The sequence below is a fragment of the Rhinopithecus roxellana genome, chromosome 2 (assembly GCF_007565055.1).
Source record: "Rhinopithecus roxellana isolate Shanxi Qingling chromosome 2, ASM756505v1, whole genome shotgun sequence".
NCBI lineage: Eukaryota > Metazoa > Chordata > Mammalia > Primates > Cercopithecidae > Rhinopithecus > Rhinopithecus roxellana.
Window position 1 is genome coordinate 123,678,262 of NC_044550.1, and position 17,008 is coordinate 123,695,269.

General features: G+C 37.3%; 1 protein-coding gene and 1 non-coding gene across 3 annotated transcripts in view; both read left to right on the top strand.

Moving 5' to 3' along the window:
* Positions 1-4,039: 4,039 nt before the first annotated feature.
* Positions 4,040-17,008, top strand: part of YIPF7 (Yip1 domain family member 7) — a 30,520-nt gene continuing 17,551 nt past the window's right edge. For both annotated transcript variants that reach the window (XM_010367550.2, XM_030919591.1), the window contains exons 1-2: positions 4,040-4,123; positions 5,569-5,685. In XM_010367550.2, coding sequence (XP_010365852.1) covers positions 5,570-5,685 — 116 coding nt within the window. In that variant the 5' untranslated portion in view covers positions 4,040-4,123; position 5,569. The remainder of the gene's footprint in view (positions 4,124-5,568; positions 5,686-17,008) is intronic.
* Positions 15,912-16,128, top strand: LOC115896311. The gene has a single exon (XR_004056198.1). It is a non-coding gene; the product is annotated as a small nucleolar RNA U3 (small nucleolar RNA).

Consider the following 17,008-nt stretch of genomic DNA (forward strand, 5'->3'; position numbering starts at 1 on the left):
TTAATGCAGATGTGCATTAAATTGCAATACAGATTGCCAGAATAAAGTAATTACATGATAAACACTGGTAACTAACAACCTGTTTCTTTGTCAGCAGAGATAGAAAATGATGACATTATTTTTCTTTTGGTTTATTGGCAACTCTATTCAGCTGAAAATATTTGGGGTAGAAGGATATAAATAAACATTATTTAGTGTTCCTAAATAGGTACATTCATAACACGAGAGTTCTGGGCAGTCATACATAGTATTTTTGGAGAAACAGAGTAATCAAAGAAAACTGGGCGAGTGAGAGAACTGATGCTTCAGACTAGGTTCTTTCACATACTAGGTGTGTGACTTTGCACAAATCACTTTGCTTCTCTGAGCCTCCATTTTTATATCAGAGTACTGCAGTGATGAATGTCACAATTTTGCATTATAGTTAGATTGATAGACATCAACTAAAATATGGGATTCTGAGTATGCAGTATTAATAATAGTGATCATTCATCCATACATCAAATCATTCATTATTTAACTTAACACAATATGTATGCATAACTGTCAGGTATATGGCAAATTGTTGTCGGTATATCTGTTGAGCAACTCACAGCCTCTGCAACACGTGACAGATCACCAGAGAGAGGCTGAGAAACTATGGATGGAAATTCTTATTGATTCCTACTGCTAATTGCAGTTAGCAACCACAGAAGAATCTTTCCTGATTTTGGCAAGTCGTTAAAGGTGTATTTTTACAGTCTTTTTAAGTGAACTTTGTTATCTCCTACCTATCTGCTACTATAAAAGTGATATTTCACTTTTTAAATAATTACAAAGAGAATTATAAGTGGGAGAAAATGGTGACTTCAACCAGGCTGGTAGCAAAGGAGATGGAGGAAATTAGTTAGTGAGGAATAAATTTAAGAGACAGAATTGATAGAATTTGTTGAAAAATTAGATGATTTCTGATTTGAGTGTGTGCTTTGTGATGTCATTTCTTGAAACACAGAAGACAGTGTTGGATTGGGAAGGGTAGAGACTTTAAGAATCTAGTTTGGATTCTGTTAAGTTTGAAATGTCTATCAAGTAGTCTGATGCTGAGAAGAAAGGTCAAGGATACATATGTAACTTTGGGAACTGTCTATATACAGATAATATATAAAGCCCTGGGAATAGATAGCATCAGCTTAGGAGAGAATTCTGAGAGAGAACTGAGGGAGGGAAGGAAAGGATGGAGGTAAGGAGAGAGCGGGGAGAGAAAAGAAAATGAGAAGGAAGGAAAAGAATGGTTATGAGTAGAACATGGGGCTTTTCTTACATCAGATGAGAAACTTTATTCACATAATGCAGTCTTTTTGGTCATGCAGGACACAGAAACAATTACTGAAACAGATGAGTTAAAATAATTGATGACACTGTGACTATATGTAATATCAATCTACACTCTGTTCTTCAACATGTACTACAGCAATCAGATAATTCATTAATGGAAAAAACTCACTTAAATGTATATTTTATAGATACTCAGTGTTATATCCATAAGAATAGCTTTAAAATATTCTTGCATGTGCATTAATGGTCCATTAATGCAGTTCTAAAGAGACTGAAGTCATTTTGTCTTCAATGTTTCATGGTTTATAATTCACTTGAGGCTGAGATTAACTTTTTTATATGCCATTTTCAGTCCATATATTTCTGCAATTCATTTAATCGAGCCAGGTTTTTATGAAGGAAACTGTTGAAAAGTACAACATCACAAAATAAGTTTAAAATGTATCTAAATGGACTAAGATAAAAAATATTACCTTTGGTAGGCTTTTCGTGGAATTTATATGTCAAAAAAAAAAAAAAAAAAAAAAGAATGTACCGTAAATCTCTGCTGTTTCGTAACGGACCTATTTTCTCAGATAAAGAACTTTGAAAGAAGGAATAGAAAAGATGATAATCAAAATTTGGCCACTATATAACAATGTGGCCTTTTCCTATGGCATTATGCATTAGAATGGAAAAATTGACAGAATTCTAAAAATCATCCTCAGTAATTGCCTTTTCTTTCTTCCTCCTATTCAATAGAAGTTGAATCCTATTAAGTCTTTCCAAATATCTTCTGTATTTGTTCAGTACTCTACCTATACGTTGGACCTTTCTCAGTTTATATAACTCATCATCATTTTCCTGCACTGAATTTTCTTTTTACTGATATTACTGCTTCAGTATTGACCCCTGTAATTCATCTTTTCCTCAGTTGCCATGACTTTTGTACCAGTTCTCCTTCCACTGCAACCCTAGTTCAGGCCACTCACATCTCATGCCTGTGTTATTGTAACATTCTCTTCCTAACCAGTCTCCCTCTTCCACTTGTGAGTAATAAGAGTATCGTCACATTTTATACAACCCTAGAATGACGTTTCATTTCAGTTATAGTAACCTTTAGGCTCTTTACCATGGCCTGCAGGCTCCTTTTTGATCTGGCCTCTGTTCATATCTCTGACCTCGTCTCCTTCAACTTTTCTCTAATTCAAAAATCCCTAGAAATATTGGCTTTTTTTTCTAAACCAGAAACCACAAAACTCCTTGCCAGCTGAAAGTCTTTGCCTGAAATGTTCTTCATGTAGTCTTTAAAGTGACTTCTTCATTATCATCCATCAGATCTCTATCCGAATGACCCTCTTAAGAAGCCTTCACTGAGTATTCAAATTCTCTGCCCTTTGCACGCTCCATCTTAATAGCATATTCTATTGTTTAATTCCTGAAATTATCTTGGATACTGTGAGTTCTAAACTCAGTTAGGTTTCAAACATTGGCTTTTTCAGCTACTAGCTAATGGCCTTGGGAAAATTATTCAATCTCCATTTCTTTTTATGTAAAATGGAATAATAATACCTTATCAGGTTGTTACAAGAATTAAATGACTTAAAGTCTGTAGAACAATGCCCAGTTAATCATTATTATTAGGTGTAGGTGTAGCAAAATCAGTACTAAGATGTAACTCTTAGTTTGCCTGTTTCTGAATCCCTGGTATCTAGAACAGAGTCTGGAACTCAACAGTACTCCCTTGATAAATGTGTGAACAATTGTTGCCTGACTAGTAATGTAGGAAGGGCAGCTGTGATTAAAGATATTCAAATTCCAAATGCTTTTAAACAATGTGGAAAGAAATTACTTCAGCTTTCTGCCATTGGCTCCAGTTGAAGATTTCTAAGTGCCAAATTATCTGCCTTTGGACATAAAATTTCAGTTACTGAGATTTAGATGCATGGAAAGTTTTAAGTCCTAAAAAAGAGAATCAGCATGAAGCAAACCACAGGGGAACTTGACTTCCAACCATGTGATTAATATTAGGGATGAGAACACCAGATCTAGATAGAATTGATAGTATTAGCCAGGTTAACTGGGTCAGAACCAGAGAGCAGGCTCCCAGCAGTGACCCAGTGATACAGAGAAGGGCCAACTCAGGGAGTTTCCTGGGGTGGGGATGGGCCTAATACCTTCCAGTAGTTAGAATTGGCTCGAAAATGTACAGAACCTGTCCGTCAAGTAAGAAGCATTAGATCCCATTAGCATATCCATCTTGGCCTCTGCTGGAAAAGTAGGAAGCAGGAAAAAAGTCAGAGGTAGACCATAATTAGTTTTCATAAATATTGCTCATATAAACAGAACAGCTCTGATTTAGATAAAATTGACCACAACTCATTTTCATTTTGGTGCTGAGATCTTCACGATAAGACCATGTGCCATATTTTGATTTTTACTGCATATTATTAGGAAATCCATGAAATGGAAGGGATATTGAGGCCTCTTTTTAACTGCTTGCCTCAAATAAATGATCTTACCTCAGAGTTTAATAGACATGTACACAAGGAAACTGTATCTATCATTCCACAGTTTCCATATTATCAAATTATATGTCTGTACACTGTTCACTGTGTTTGTAAACCATAATAAGTGTTATAAGATACTGTATTTGGCTTTTGGCAGACTTTTTTATTTTTGGCTGTAGCATCTGCTCAGGATGTCAGAGTACAAATTTAGAAAGGTGTATATATAGCCAGCATGTCATCTTTTCACCAACAGATTTGCTTTAAATTTCTCACGCAAAGCTACTTTTACTGGAGGATCTTTCCATAAAAAATAAATAGAGGTATGTGACTAATCCTTCTAAAAGACTTGGCATTTCAATAAAATACAAACCTCAGTTAGGTAAGGACTGTAGTACCAATAGTCATATTACATAAAGCTTTGCATGTTATGAAAATTTAGTGTATTCTCAATAAATTACTCTCTTTGCTTTATAATAACATATTTTCATGTGTTGAGAAACTTATGCTATTACATTTTAAGTTCTTTAACTTATAAGTTGTTAAAAGATTTATCACTAAGTCCTGATTTTAGTTTACATAATTCATAGCTACTTTTATACACATTACTAATGTAAAACCTTGATTTATTGCATCAGATGTATGAATCACTGGATCTAATTCTAGAGAAGCTTTTTGTGTTTTTATTGAACTGAGCAAATTTAATGTATTTGACAATTGTTACTTGAATATTTCTGATTAACGATACCCTTAGAGTTGAGGCTGTTTATGCGATTTCATTTGAGATTTCTTATAAGTAGTATTCCACATATTATTATAAGTATATGGATTACTCCTGGTGATTTTTAAATCCACTCTTTTAAAATAAGAAGGTTTTCAAAGAAAGATAAAGAATTAAATGTTGAGTTGAGTAACCACATTTGTCCAGTTGAAAAGAGTCTCTTCTCTATTCTCTACTTTTTATCCAAAGAGCCACTATTACCTCTCTTAGGTCCTCTTCTCCTATATCTCTTCCTTCTCTCAGTTCTTTATTTTTCCCTCTTGTATTCCTGGCCATTAGGTCTAAATTCAAAAACAATCACTCCTCTTTACTCCCAGAAGTGAGTGGAAACTATAGAGAGAGTATATAGAAAAGACTTCCCTTAGCAGGATTGAGTCTTTTCCTTTTTGACTCAGCCAGAAGCCCAGGTGCAGTGTCCAGAGCAAAAGAAAAAGGAAAATAATCCAAACACTTTTTAAGAATTGCCAAGTAGAACAAGGAAATAGGTTTGTAGGGTTTTGGTTTTGCTTTGGGAAGGAGTATTATTATCAGCCATTTGCAGATAATAATCCTTTCTACGTGTGTGTGTGTGTGTGTGTGTGTGTGTGTGTGTGTATGTGTGTGTGTACTTAAAGTGAAAAACACATCATTTTAGGGAAATCCTTCTAGATGTGTCCTAAGTTTTAAGCTTTTTCTCTTAAATTGCTAAGAATAAGATATTTGGAGAAGATTAGTTCTTTCAGATCAATTAAAGTCAACATATTAAAAGCCACAGTCCAGGGTGTGAAAACTTCAGACAAAGTAATTGAAGATAACACATTTTGTAAATAACTTTCTAGCATATATTTCTATACCCTTCCCCCAATACCTTATTGACCCCATTCAAAGGACATCTTGTTTTCTGATAGGAATCCAGCCATAACCACATTGTCAGTTGAGCTTTGTAAATATCTCAAACTAAGTTTTATTGACTCATGAACTTATTAAAAACATACTCTTATGTTTCAGGATGTCAAACTTGGCACAATTTGACTCTGATTTTTACCAATCTAATTTTACTATTGATAACCAGGAGCACAGTGGTGATGACTCTAATGCCTATGGAAATCTTTATGAATCTAGAAAGTAAGTACTTAATACTTAATATTGTTCTTTTTCTCTTTTTTGACAGTCTCACTCTGTCACCCAATGAGTTAATTTATATAGTTTCATAACAGTTCCTAACATATAGTAAAAACTCAATATATTGTAGTTATTATGAAATTTGAAGAGTCTGACCCTTCTTGCCATCTAACCTAGACCCACAAAAAAATATCCAAGAAAGCAACTAATAAACAAAATATCTACAGTATACCTAAGTGACTTTAGGTAACAAAGTGTCAATTGCTTTTGTAAGTCTGGAGTCAGTGGTACAATCTTGGTTCACTGCCGTCTCTGCCTCCTGGGTTCAAGCGATTCTTGTGCCTCAGCATCCCATGTAGCTAGGATTATAGGTGTGTGCCACCTATAATATAAAGTGCTTGGATTATAGGTGTGAGCCACCGTAGTAGGCTGTATTGTTCTTATTTTAAGAAGTCTTAATATTATGACTGGGATTTCTAGAGAGGGAGGTTTCCTTGGGAAAAACCAGGCGTTTGCCTCAACATATCTCAGTAAATTGCCCAAGAAGAAATGTCAGGAAAGGGCAGAGAAATTAATCAAGTTCTCCATGAATCCCCTTTATCACCTCAGCCTAAGCCAAGTGAATGGCTTGTCTCCTCTTTTCAAACTATCACTTAACAGGGAACTGGGATACAGGCACTGGGCAAACAGAAAGCATTTTCCTTTTGCCTAATATTTTCCAGGACACTTCTTGTGAAACAGTATTTCATTTAATTTAATAAACATTTATTGAGATTCTGCTTGTGTTTCAGAAATTAAGAAGGGCACTGCACATCCAGATATAATGATGAAATTCGTAGTTTTTTCTCTTGTGCAATTTAATATTTTTATGTTGAAGAATTGGGTGATTAAATATGCAATTAAATTATGAAAAATACCGTGATGGAATCAAGGTAAACATGTCAAAATATGATAGCTATTTGAGGTAAAAATTCAACTTGAGTTGAAAATGAAACAAAATGATTAAGAATTTGATAGTAGCAAAATATGGCATTTAGTGTAAGAAGAATTTGGTTCAAATTCTGGCTGTGGCATTTTTTGTCTGTGATATTGGGATGACTTAACTTCTCTGATTGTCTTAATCTGAAAAATAAGGATATTAATAATACCTGCTTAATGGAATTGTTATTAAAAATTGTGATAATGTGTAGGAAAGTGTGTATTAAAGTAAAACCACTATGTATTATTTATTCATATAAATATGACTTACAAAAGCAATTGACACTTTGTTACCTAAAGTCACCTAAGTATATTGTATTTTGTTAAATAGTTGATTTCTTGGAAATTTTTTGGGTCTAGGTTAGAGGGCAAGAAGAGTCAGGCTGTTCAACTTTCATAATAACCACAATATATTGAGTTTTTATTATATGTTAGGAACAGTTCTGAAATTATATAAATTAACTCATTGGATCCTCAATTATATACAGTAACTCATTGGAGCACCATATGAGTTAGGCACTACAGGTTGAACAAATCCAAACCCAAATCCAAAATCAAAAACCTGAAATGTCCTTAAATCCAAAACTTTTTGAACACTGACATGTACTCAAAGGAAATGCTCAGTGGAGCATTTCAGATTTTTAATTTTCAGATTAAGGATTCTCAACCAGTATGTATTCTGTAAATATTCAAAAATCCATAAAAATCTGAAATCTAAATCAGTCTAGTCCCAAGCATTTCAGATAAAGGATACTCAACTTGCGCTATCACCCCCATTTTGCACGAGAAGACAGACACAGAGAAATAAAGAGACTTTCTCAAGGTTACACATCTAGTAAGAAATGGGGTTAGGATTTTAGCTCAAGGTTGTTTGATTAGGGCTATAACTAGTGTGAGCATATGACATTATAAAATAAAGACTTTTTAAAGTGTAAAATTAGTGCTATTATAATAATGTTGGGATAATAGGAATAAACTGTACCATAAATTAGGATGTGTGGTATATTTCAAATGTATTAATTTTTGAAGCTTTGTTATACACACACACACCTTAAAAGCTCCAGATAGAAAGATGTAAAGACAGAATAAATGTAACAGACAGTGGGGAGTCTTTTGTTCCCACTCTGTCCAGGAAAAAAATTGACTCTCTTTTTACTGACTGATCACTCCTACAGGTATAAGCAAATAGATGCTCTTTCAAGATAGGGAAAGGTATTGAGATATAATTTTCTTAGGCTGGAAAAGTTGAATATCTGGAATTGCATCTAATTCACACTCCTATGCTATCCTGTGTAGCACTAGTCAGGCTGCCTTTTATGATTTACACTTTGGAAGGTGGAAAAAAAACAGGGAAATGTTTGAGGCACAGGGAGTAGTTTGAGCACTAAGGTACACAAAGGTGGTCACTCTAAATTTGCAATCCACAATGAAAGCTATCTACTAGGCTTTTTAAGCTCTATTCTGTTTCGTAGAAAGGAACTAGTTGCCTTAAACCTTCTGTTTCTTTTCTCTACTCTCTTTTCCAGATAAGATTAGCATTTGGGTAGCGTTGATATTTTCAGATTAAATTAAACTAAAATGTACAATGAGAGAGAAAAAACTTTCTCCCTAAGCAAGGACTCATGGACCACAGCTTTATCCACCCACCCCACACACTCTAATTTTCTTTTTCCATTTGACTAAACATCTCCTAGAAATCAAAATGACAAAGAAATAGAAATTAATGTAGCCAGACGAGGAAAGCTCATAATTTTACGGTACCAGGTTGATGGCCTACCCTGCTTCAGATGCTTAGCATTTAAATCCGAGTCCTGATTTGGATGCAGCAACATTTAAATTCCTATTCACACTGTACATCTCAGGAATTAGGAAAGGGCATAGTAGCTGTGGTAGTTTTATGAGGTACATAAAACATGGAGTCAGGTCAGTGATTTACTATGTACGTCAAAGGAAATCCAGAGATTTGATCTTTTATGCATACCATGAATAGTTCAATTAAAATATACCCCAAATCAGAACAAGATGATGATCATTCTGGCAAAAGATGTAGCAATCTAGAGAATAGCTATAATCAGTCATTCAGCTTCTGTTTCTCTGTCTCTGTCTTTGCCTCTCTCTTTCACTCTCTCTCTTCCTTACCCTGTTCACAGAATATGAGAGCTTGTTTTAAAAGTCTGTTTGGCTCAATAGTGTACGATCTGAAAGCTGGGTGACTGTGCTCACTAAGACAGTGAAGATATTTATGTTTAAAAACAAGTTTTCTTATTTTAGAATGAACAGTAGAATCGTTATCTTTTTAAAAACATAATTATTCTGTCATTCAGATAGGGATAATTTCCAACCATCTATAACTAGTTACTCAGGCTATATTTTTCCACCTTTTGAAATGTGAAATCTATTCATATTATTTGGAAAAAAGAAATAGATACTGTTGCAGAAGGGTGTAAACAACTGGAAAAATCCCTTTGAGTGGTTTGGTAGGACTTTAACAGATAAATACTGAATCATCATCTTTTCTGAATCCTCAGACCTGATCTTCTAGTATTTCAAACACGGTTAAGGCATCACTGTGCACCCAGCTGGACCAACCAGAGTCTAGGAATGTTGTGGAAGCCAACTCTCCCAGCTACCACTGCCTAACTCATGCTACCACCAGATTCATCCTATTTGATAAGGTCTTACCAAGGGCACTTAAATTGCCTAAGTTTACAGGCTTCATTGGAAATTCACATAGATAAGTTACACAAATATGGTTTTGAATCAGCTATGTTTAACTACTTAATTCAGTGTTACCTCTGGAATTAATAAACACCAAAAAGTTGTGAGCTGTTCTTGTCAAACATTTTCCCTGACTCCACCAACATCTCTGCTTTTAGAAAACTATCTGATATCTAATTGTATCCAGTATAGAATTTGGAAAATATAGAAACATATGAATAAAATATTAAAATCACCTCAAATCTTGTCTCCAAGACATGACTATTATTAACAATTTGGTGTACTTCCTTGCTGCCTTTATTCTATTTTCCTACGAATGTGTATATTTTTATGTATATATATATTTAAAAATAAAATACTATTTTTCAATGAATGTATATGTATTTATGAGTACTTATACATGAAATTTGCTGATTGTTCTAAAGGAACCCTACAGTCACTTTTCTCTGTAGTTTGAAGTGATTTTTAAAGGAAGAGGAGGTGTTTACTAACAAAGCTAAAGTTTAAATTCAACAAGCCAGAGTTCAATGTTTCTTTTGATTTAATTCAGTTAACATTTATTTTATCTGTAATAATGTGCTGAATTTGAAATTATCACAATTTCAGTATTTATCTTTCAATAGAACTAAAGGTGTAATACAGGAGAAGAGTTACATTTTCTTGGCATATTCTGCAAAAGACTTATTGTGAGTGAGGTACAAATATATAACTTTAACATCTTAAATATTGAGCATATTAATCTGACTCATTACATTACCTCTAATAGGTTAATCATCAAGGATTATAAACTTAATAGAGCAAATAGTGAAATGTCCAGATCCATTATCTCAGAGACTTTTTTCATGAAAGGATATTGTAGGCTTGAAAGATGTCTCTAAGAATATATGAAAACTCATTGGTGTAGCCATTCAGAGTTAGTGGCACTTAGTAAAAAAAGGAGAATACCAGAAGACATAGGGGACTAAATGTAAATTCATAATATGTGCTTAAAATTAAGGTTGTTCATAGAAATTTTTGGCAAAGAAAACCTCTAAAACTTAAGAATTGGGTTATTTACTATATCAGGCCATTGCCACACTGCTATAAAGAAATTCTTGAGACTGGGTTAAAGCAAAGAGGTTTAATTGGCTCATAGTCCCACAGGCTGAAGAGGAAGCATGGTCGCAGCTGCTTCTGGGGAGGCCCCAGGGAGCTTTTACTCATGGCAGAGGGCAAAGCAGGAGCAGGAGTCTCACATGGCAGAAGCAGGACCAAGAGAGAGCGAGGAGGTGCTGCACATCTTTAAACAACCAGATATGATAACTTTATCACGAGAACAGCACTGGGAGATGGTGCTAAACCATCTATGAGAAACCACCTCCATGATCCAATCACCTCCCACTAGGCCCCACCTCCAGCTGGGAATTTCATTTCAACATGAGATTTGGTTGGGAACACAGATCCAGACCATATCCTTCTACCACTGGACCCTCCCAAATCTCATCTCCTACATGTCAAAGTTCAAATTAACCCTTCCCAACAGTTCCCCAAAGTCTTAACTCACTCCAGCATTAACTCAAAAGTCCAAGTCCAAAGTCTCACCTGAAGACTAGTCCCTTCTGCCTATGATCCTATAAAATCAAAAACAAATTAGTAACTTCCAAGATATAATGGAGGTGTAGGCATTGGTGTAGGCATTCTAAAAGGGATAAATTGGCCAGAAAAAAAAAGGAATGCCCCGTGCAAGTTTAAAACCTAGCAGTGCAGTCATTAATCTTAAAGCAAATTTGTCCAACCCACAGCCCACAGGCTGTGTGCAGCCCATGGTGGCTTTAATGTGGCCCAACACAAATTCATAAACTTTTTTAAAACATTATGAGATACTTTTGCAGATTTTTTTCTTTAGCTCATCTGCTATCGTTAGTGTTAGTATATTTTATGTGTGGCCCAACACAATTCTTTTTTTTCCAGTGTGGCCCAGAGAAGCCAAAAGATTGGACACCCCTGTCTTAAAGCTTCAAAATAATTTCATTTGACTTCATGTCCCACATCTGGGTAACAATGATGCAAGAGGTGGGCTCCCAAGGTCTTGAACAGCTCCACCCTGTGGCTTTGCAGGGTGCAGCCCCTGTAGCTGCTCTCAAGTACTGGTGATGAATGCCTGAGACTTTTCTAGATGCAGGTTGCAAGCTTCTTGGAGATCTGCCATTCTGGGGTCTGGATGATGATGGCCCTCTTCTCACACCTGCACTGTGAGGGACTCTGTGTGGAGACTCTGTGTGGGGGTTTCAACCCCTCCTTTTCATTCCACACTTTCCTAGTAGAGGTGTTCCATGAGGGCTCCACGTCTGCAGCAGGCTTCTGCCTGGACATCCAGGCTTTTCCATAAATCCTCTGGAATCTAGGTGGAGGCTTCCAAGCCTCAACTCTTGCACTCTGTGCACCTGCAGGCTTTACACTATGTGGAAGCCACCAAGACTTATGGCTTGCATCCTCTGAAGCAGTGAGCTGTAACTGGGCTCATTTTGCCCCAAGGCTGGAGCTGGAGTGGCCAGAATGCAGGGAGCAATGTCCTGAGACTATGAAGGGAAGTGGGGTCCTGGGCCTGGCCTACAAAACCATTCTTCCCTCCTAGGCCTCTGAGCCTGTGATGGGAGGGACTGACACAAAGGTCACTTAAAGGCCTTTGAGTCCTTTTCCTGTTTTCTTGGCTAATGGCACATGGCTCCTTTTTTTCACTTATGCAATTTTTTGCAGACTGCTTGAATTCTTCCCTTGAAAATGTGCTTTTGTTTTCTACCATTTGGCCATTCTGCAAATCTTCCTAACTTTTACACTCTGCTTCCTTTTTAAATATAATTTCAAGTTTCAGATCATTTCTTTGCTCATACATATAAACATAGGTTGTTAGAAGCAGCCAGGTCACATCTTGAATGCTTTACTGCTTTGAAATTTCTCCACTAGATGCCCTAAACCATCATTCTCACATTTAAAGTTTCACACATCCCTAGAGAAGGGGCACAATGCACCCAGGCTCTTTGCTAAACTATAGCAAAAGTGACTTTTACTCCAGTTCCCACTAAGTTTCTCATCTCCCTCTGAGATCTCAGTCTAGACTTCGTTGTCCATATCACTGTCAGCATTTTGGTCATAACAATTTAACGATTCTTTAGGAAGTTCCAAATTTTTCCTCATCTTCCTGTCTTCTTCCGAGCCCTCCACAGTCTTCCAACATCTACCTGTTACCCAGTTCCAAGGCCACTTCCATATTTTCAGGTATCTTTAAAGCAAAGCCCCCACTCCTCAGTACCAATTTCTTGTATTAGGCCATTCTTGCACTACTATAAAGGAATACCTGAGACTGGATAATTTATAAAGGAAAGAGGTTTAATTGACTCATGGTTCCACAGGCTGAACAGGAAGCATGGCAACAGCTGCCTCTGGGGAGACCACAGGGAGCTTTTACTCATGGTGGAAGGCAAAGAAGCAGGTATCTTACATGGCAGGAGCAGGATCAAGAGAGAGAGGTGGAAAGTGCTACACACTTTTAAAAAATCAGATTCATGAGAACTCTATCACGAGAACAGCCCTAGGGGGATGGTGGTAAACCATTCATGAGAAATTGCCCTCATAATTCAATCACCTCCCACTAGGCCCCACCTCCAGCACTGGGGATTACATGAGATTTGGGTGGGGACACAGATCCAAACCATATCATTTACAGATTTTGGGGTCATACTTTGGACTAATAATGTGATTCTTTTGGTATTGGTTGTGCTATTTTTATTGAGATGCAACGTTTAATATTACAGTGATGGTATACAAAGATATAAGATCTAGAAAAACATAATTTAAATTTAGATAGTTATCAAAGGTGAGCATGGTAATTTTATAAATTTTATGTTTTCCTTTATGCAACAAATTTTAAATTTTTACTTTCTTAAATAAGTGGTAGAGGAATTTTAATATTATACCCCTATTACAATAAGGACATTAGAAGCCAAGCTCCTGAGAACCTTTTTCTATAAAATTTTGTTTCTCTTTGAAGAGGAGGAGTCAAAGTTACTACTTGAAATAGTCCACCCATTCATAAAGGTTGCTTTGCAGCTAATAACTGTGAAAGTTATGTTTACTCAAGCCTGATTAGTAACACCTGATATAAGTTATGGTGAGGCCAGACAAGTACGGCAATGACATAGTTTTTCTTAGACATTGGTCCATTTAGACATCTTTATGTGTCCCTTTCATTTTTCTGTAAAGGCTTACATTAAAAAAAATAGGTATTGGGGGATTTTTATCAAGAAAAAAGCCATTCAGATTCCTATTCTAATTTGTTTCTACCAGTATTTTTGATGGTGTGCCTATTTTACTGGAAAATACATTAGAAATATTACACATGGCTAAGTGAAAAATAGTAGCAGGTAATCACCATACATTCTGGCAGGTTCAAATAGTATTACACGAGGCTCTCGCTCTTTTTTTTTTTTTTTTTTTTTTGAGGCGGAGTCTCGCTCTGTCGCCCAGGCTAGAGTGCAGTGGCCGGATCTCAGCTCACTGCAAGCTCCACCTCCCGGGTTTACGCCATTCTCCTGCCTCAGCCTCCCGAGTAGCTGGGACTACAGGCGCCCGCCACCTCACCCGGCTAGTTTTTTGTATTTTTTAGTAGAGACGGGGTTTCACCGTATTAGCCAGGATGGTCTCGATCTCCTGACCTCGTGATCCGCCCGTCTCGGCCTCCCAAAGTGCTGGGATTACAGGCTTGAGCCACCGCGCCCGGCCGAGGCTCTCGCTCTTAATGAATATACATTTGAGTTAGTAAATGATTAAGTGTGTATTCCCCCCTCTATATATGTGGCTTTCTTTTCCTAAATAAGTTATTCTCTTCGTCAGGCTAACTCACATAAAGGAGGTTGAATATGTTATTCTTAGATTTCATATTAAGATTAATATTCGAAGGAAAGTACTAAAGGCCATTTTGTAAATATTTTGTCATAAAGAAATCACAAGAAGTTACCAAGTTCAGAACCTTGGACTGTATATTTAGTTTACCCCAAAGGCTTTTGTGAAAGAAACTTAAAACATGTTACTGGACAGCTCTATGTTTCTTTCCATTCTTTAAGGTAAAAACAATTTAAAATGAATAAAAGTAAACAGCAAAAACATGTCAAAGAGGTATTTTGGTTTGGAAAAATTTAATTGCCCATTTTAAAAGAGGGACTCTTTTTTTGTTCAAGATGGCTGGCTTGAAGCATTTCAAGCATGCTTTATCCACTTAGAAGAAGCAAAACGGTGTGTGGACAGTCACACTTCTAATATGTTATCCAAGGCAGAACACTGGAATTCAACAGGAAAGTGACAGAAAACACCAGAAGCTAGGAAGGGGAAGGAAAATAGGCAGCGTACATGGCCAAGACCAGCCAAGAACCAGGAATGACTCCCCAGTACAGGAGAGGGTGAGTGAGAGTCTTTAGGCGGTCCACTCTTCTGCTGGGGAATTGCACGATCCAGACTATGGGAGAGCACCTTGACCCTCTCAAGCCCTAAGTCTAACTTAGAAAGCAACCAGGAAACTGTAAGAAGGAACTGCTTTAGAGAGGGAGCATGCCTTGGATTCCATGCTGTTTCTGAAACCCAGGCAGCTATAGCAAGACACGATTCTAGATCTTAGCCCTTAACAGACTGTGTGAAGTCCTGAGAATTCAGTCCTAGGCATTAGGGAAACTTGGGCTGCTGTTTGCAGAACTGGGGTGTGAACTAGGGGCTGGCCCTAACAACCAAGACTAAGAAGCTAGTGTGGCATGGGCTGCAGCCACCAGTACGGGAAGCAGGTACCGCTCCTACTTAAGCAGGATGAGAGTTGCCATGAAGCCTTAGTGTTGAGCTAAGTGGGGACTCCTATGGGCCATGAGCATGAACTGAGGGGCATGGGGTCTAACAGAACAGTTGGGATGGCTATGACACCTGAGACAGGGGAGTGAACCCTGTCCGGACTGGGGGCTGTAAGAAGGAAACAAGTCTCTTACTGGCCAAGGCTATGGCCACTGGGACTGGTCCCACCCTTCTCGTGGCAGGACCTCAGTGCAGTGGTGACTACAGTTTACCCAAGAATTCAACCTGAGGCCTGAGGACTGTTTCTCCCCTACCTGTCATGGCTGGTGCATGCACTCATGACTGGGGAGCCTGAGTGTAAGCTTGCCCAGTCTAGCTCCATCTGGCTTTGGCCCTCAACCAATAATAAGTGACAAAATTGAATCAGCCATAAAAAGTCTCTCAACAAAGAAAAGGCCTGGACCAGATGAATTCACAGCTGAATTCTACCAAATGTACAAAAAAAGAACTAATACTAATCCTCCAGAAACAGTTCCCAAAAATTCAGGTGGAGGGAATTTTCTCTAAGTCATTCTACAAGGCCAGTAACACCTGATACCAAAACCAGACAAGGACACAACAACAACAAAAACTCGACCAATAGTTCTGATGAACATAGATGCAAATATCCTCAACAAAATACCAGCAAATCAAATGCAACAGCACATCAAAAAATAATATGTCATAAGACTGTACTTTCAGGGATCATTTCTATAGTTTATTACTAGAGAAGTTTCTCTGAAGGTGTAGAGCACCGGAAACCACGAGGAGGAAGCGCAGTGTTCTCTCCTGAGCGTGAAGCTGGCTTTTGGTATCGCTTCATTTGCGACTGCCTTTTGCCATTGATGATCGTTCTTTTCTTCCTTTGGGAGAATAGGAGGGAGAGAACGCAGTCTGGGTGGCTCCAGCGTTATTATTCGCGTACTAAAAGTAGTTTGTTAATTAGTCAGCGTTTTTTCTTATTAATTATAGCGTAAGGCAATGCTCGTTATTTTTGTTTGTTTGTTTGTTTTTGGAGACTCGTGGAGTGTGTATGTGTACTGTGTTGTTTTCTTTTTTGAGTCGGGACATTGTTCTGTCATCTTAGGCTGGAGTGCAATGGCCCATTTTCGGGTCATTGCAGCTTCCGTCTTTTAAGCATTTCTCGTGCTTCCGTCTTCTGAGTAGCTGGGACTGCAGGTTCGCCTTCAGGCCCCGCTAGTTTTTGTATATTTAGTAGAGTGGCGATTTCATATTGTTGGTCAGGGTGGGTTCGAGCTCTTTAGCCTCAGGTGATCCAGTCGCCTCCGCTTCCCAAAGAGCTGGGGTTACAGGCGTGCACGATTAATTTTTTCTTGGTAGGTAAGACGTGTTTTCTTTTTTTTATTTTTTTCTTGGTCGTGTTACTACTTTGGCCTTTTTCTTTTTTTTCAGTCCCTTTTAATTATTCACAGCCTCATTGTTTGATAGTACTGGAAATTGGTCTGTTTTGTGTATTTTGTTTTCCCTTGTCTAATTAGTCTTTATACTTCACTAAGATCTTTTAGGTGAGGACTTGTATTCCAGTGAGCTCTTTTTATGTTATAGCCTTCCTCCCAACACACACAGTATCTTTAGTCCCTCCCTCATCCCCTCCCATGATTGAGAACCATTTTAATCCATTTTGTAATACACCAGAGTGTGGTGAACTAAATGCTTCAATGCAACTTTCTATAAATATTTTTGATGAATAAACAGTGAGTTTGCCTTCCAGTATATCTATGTGTGACTAAATAATAATAATAATAATAATAATATGTCATGA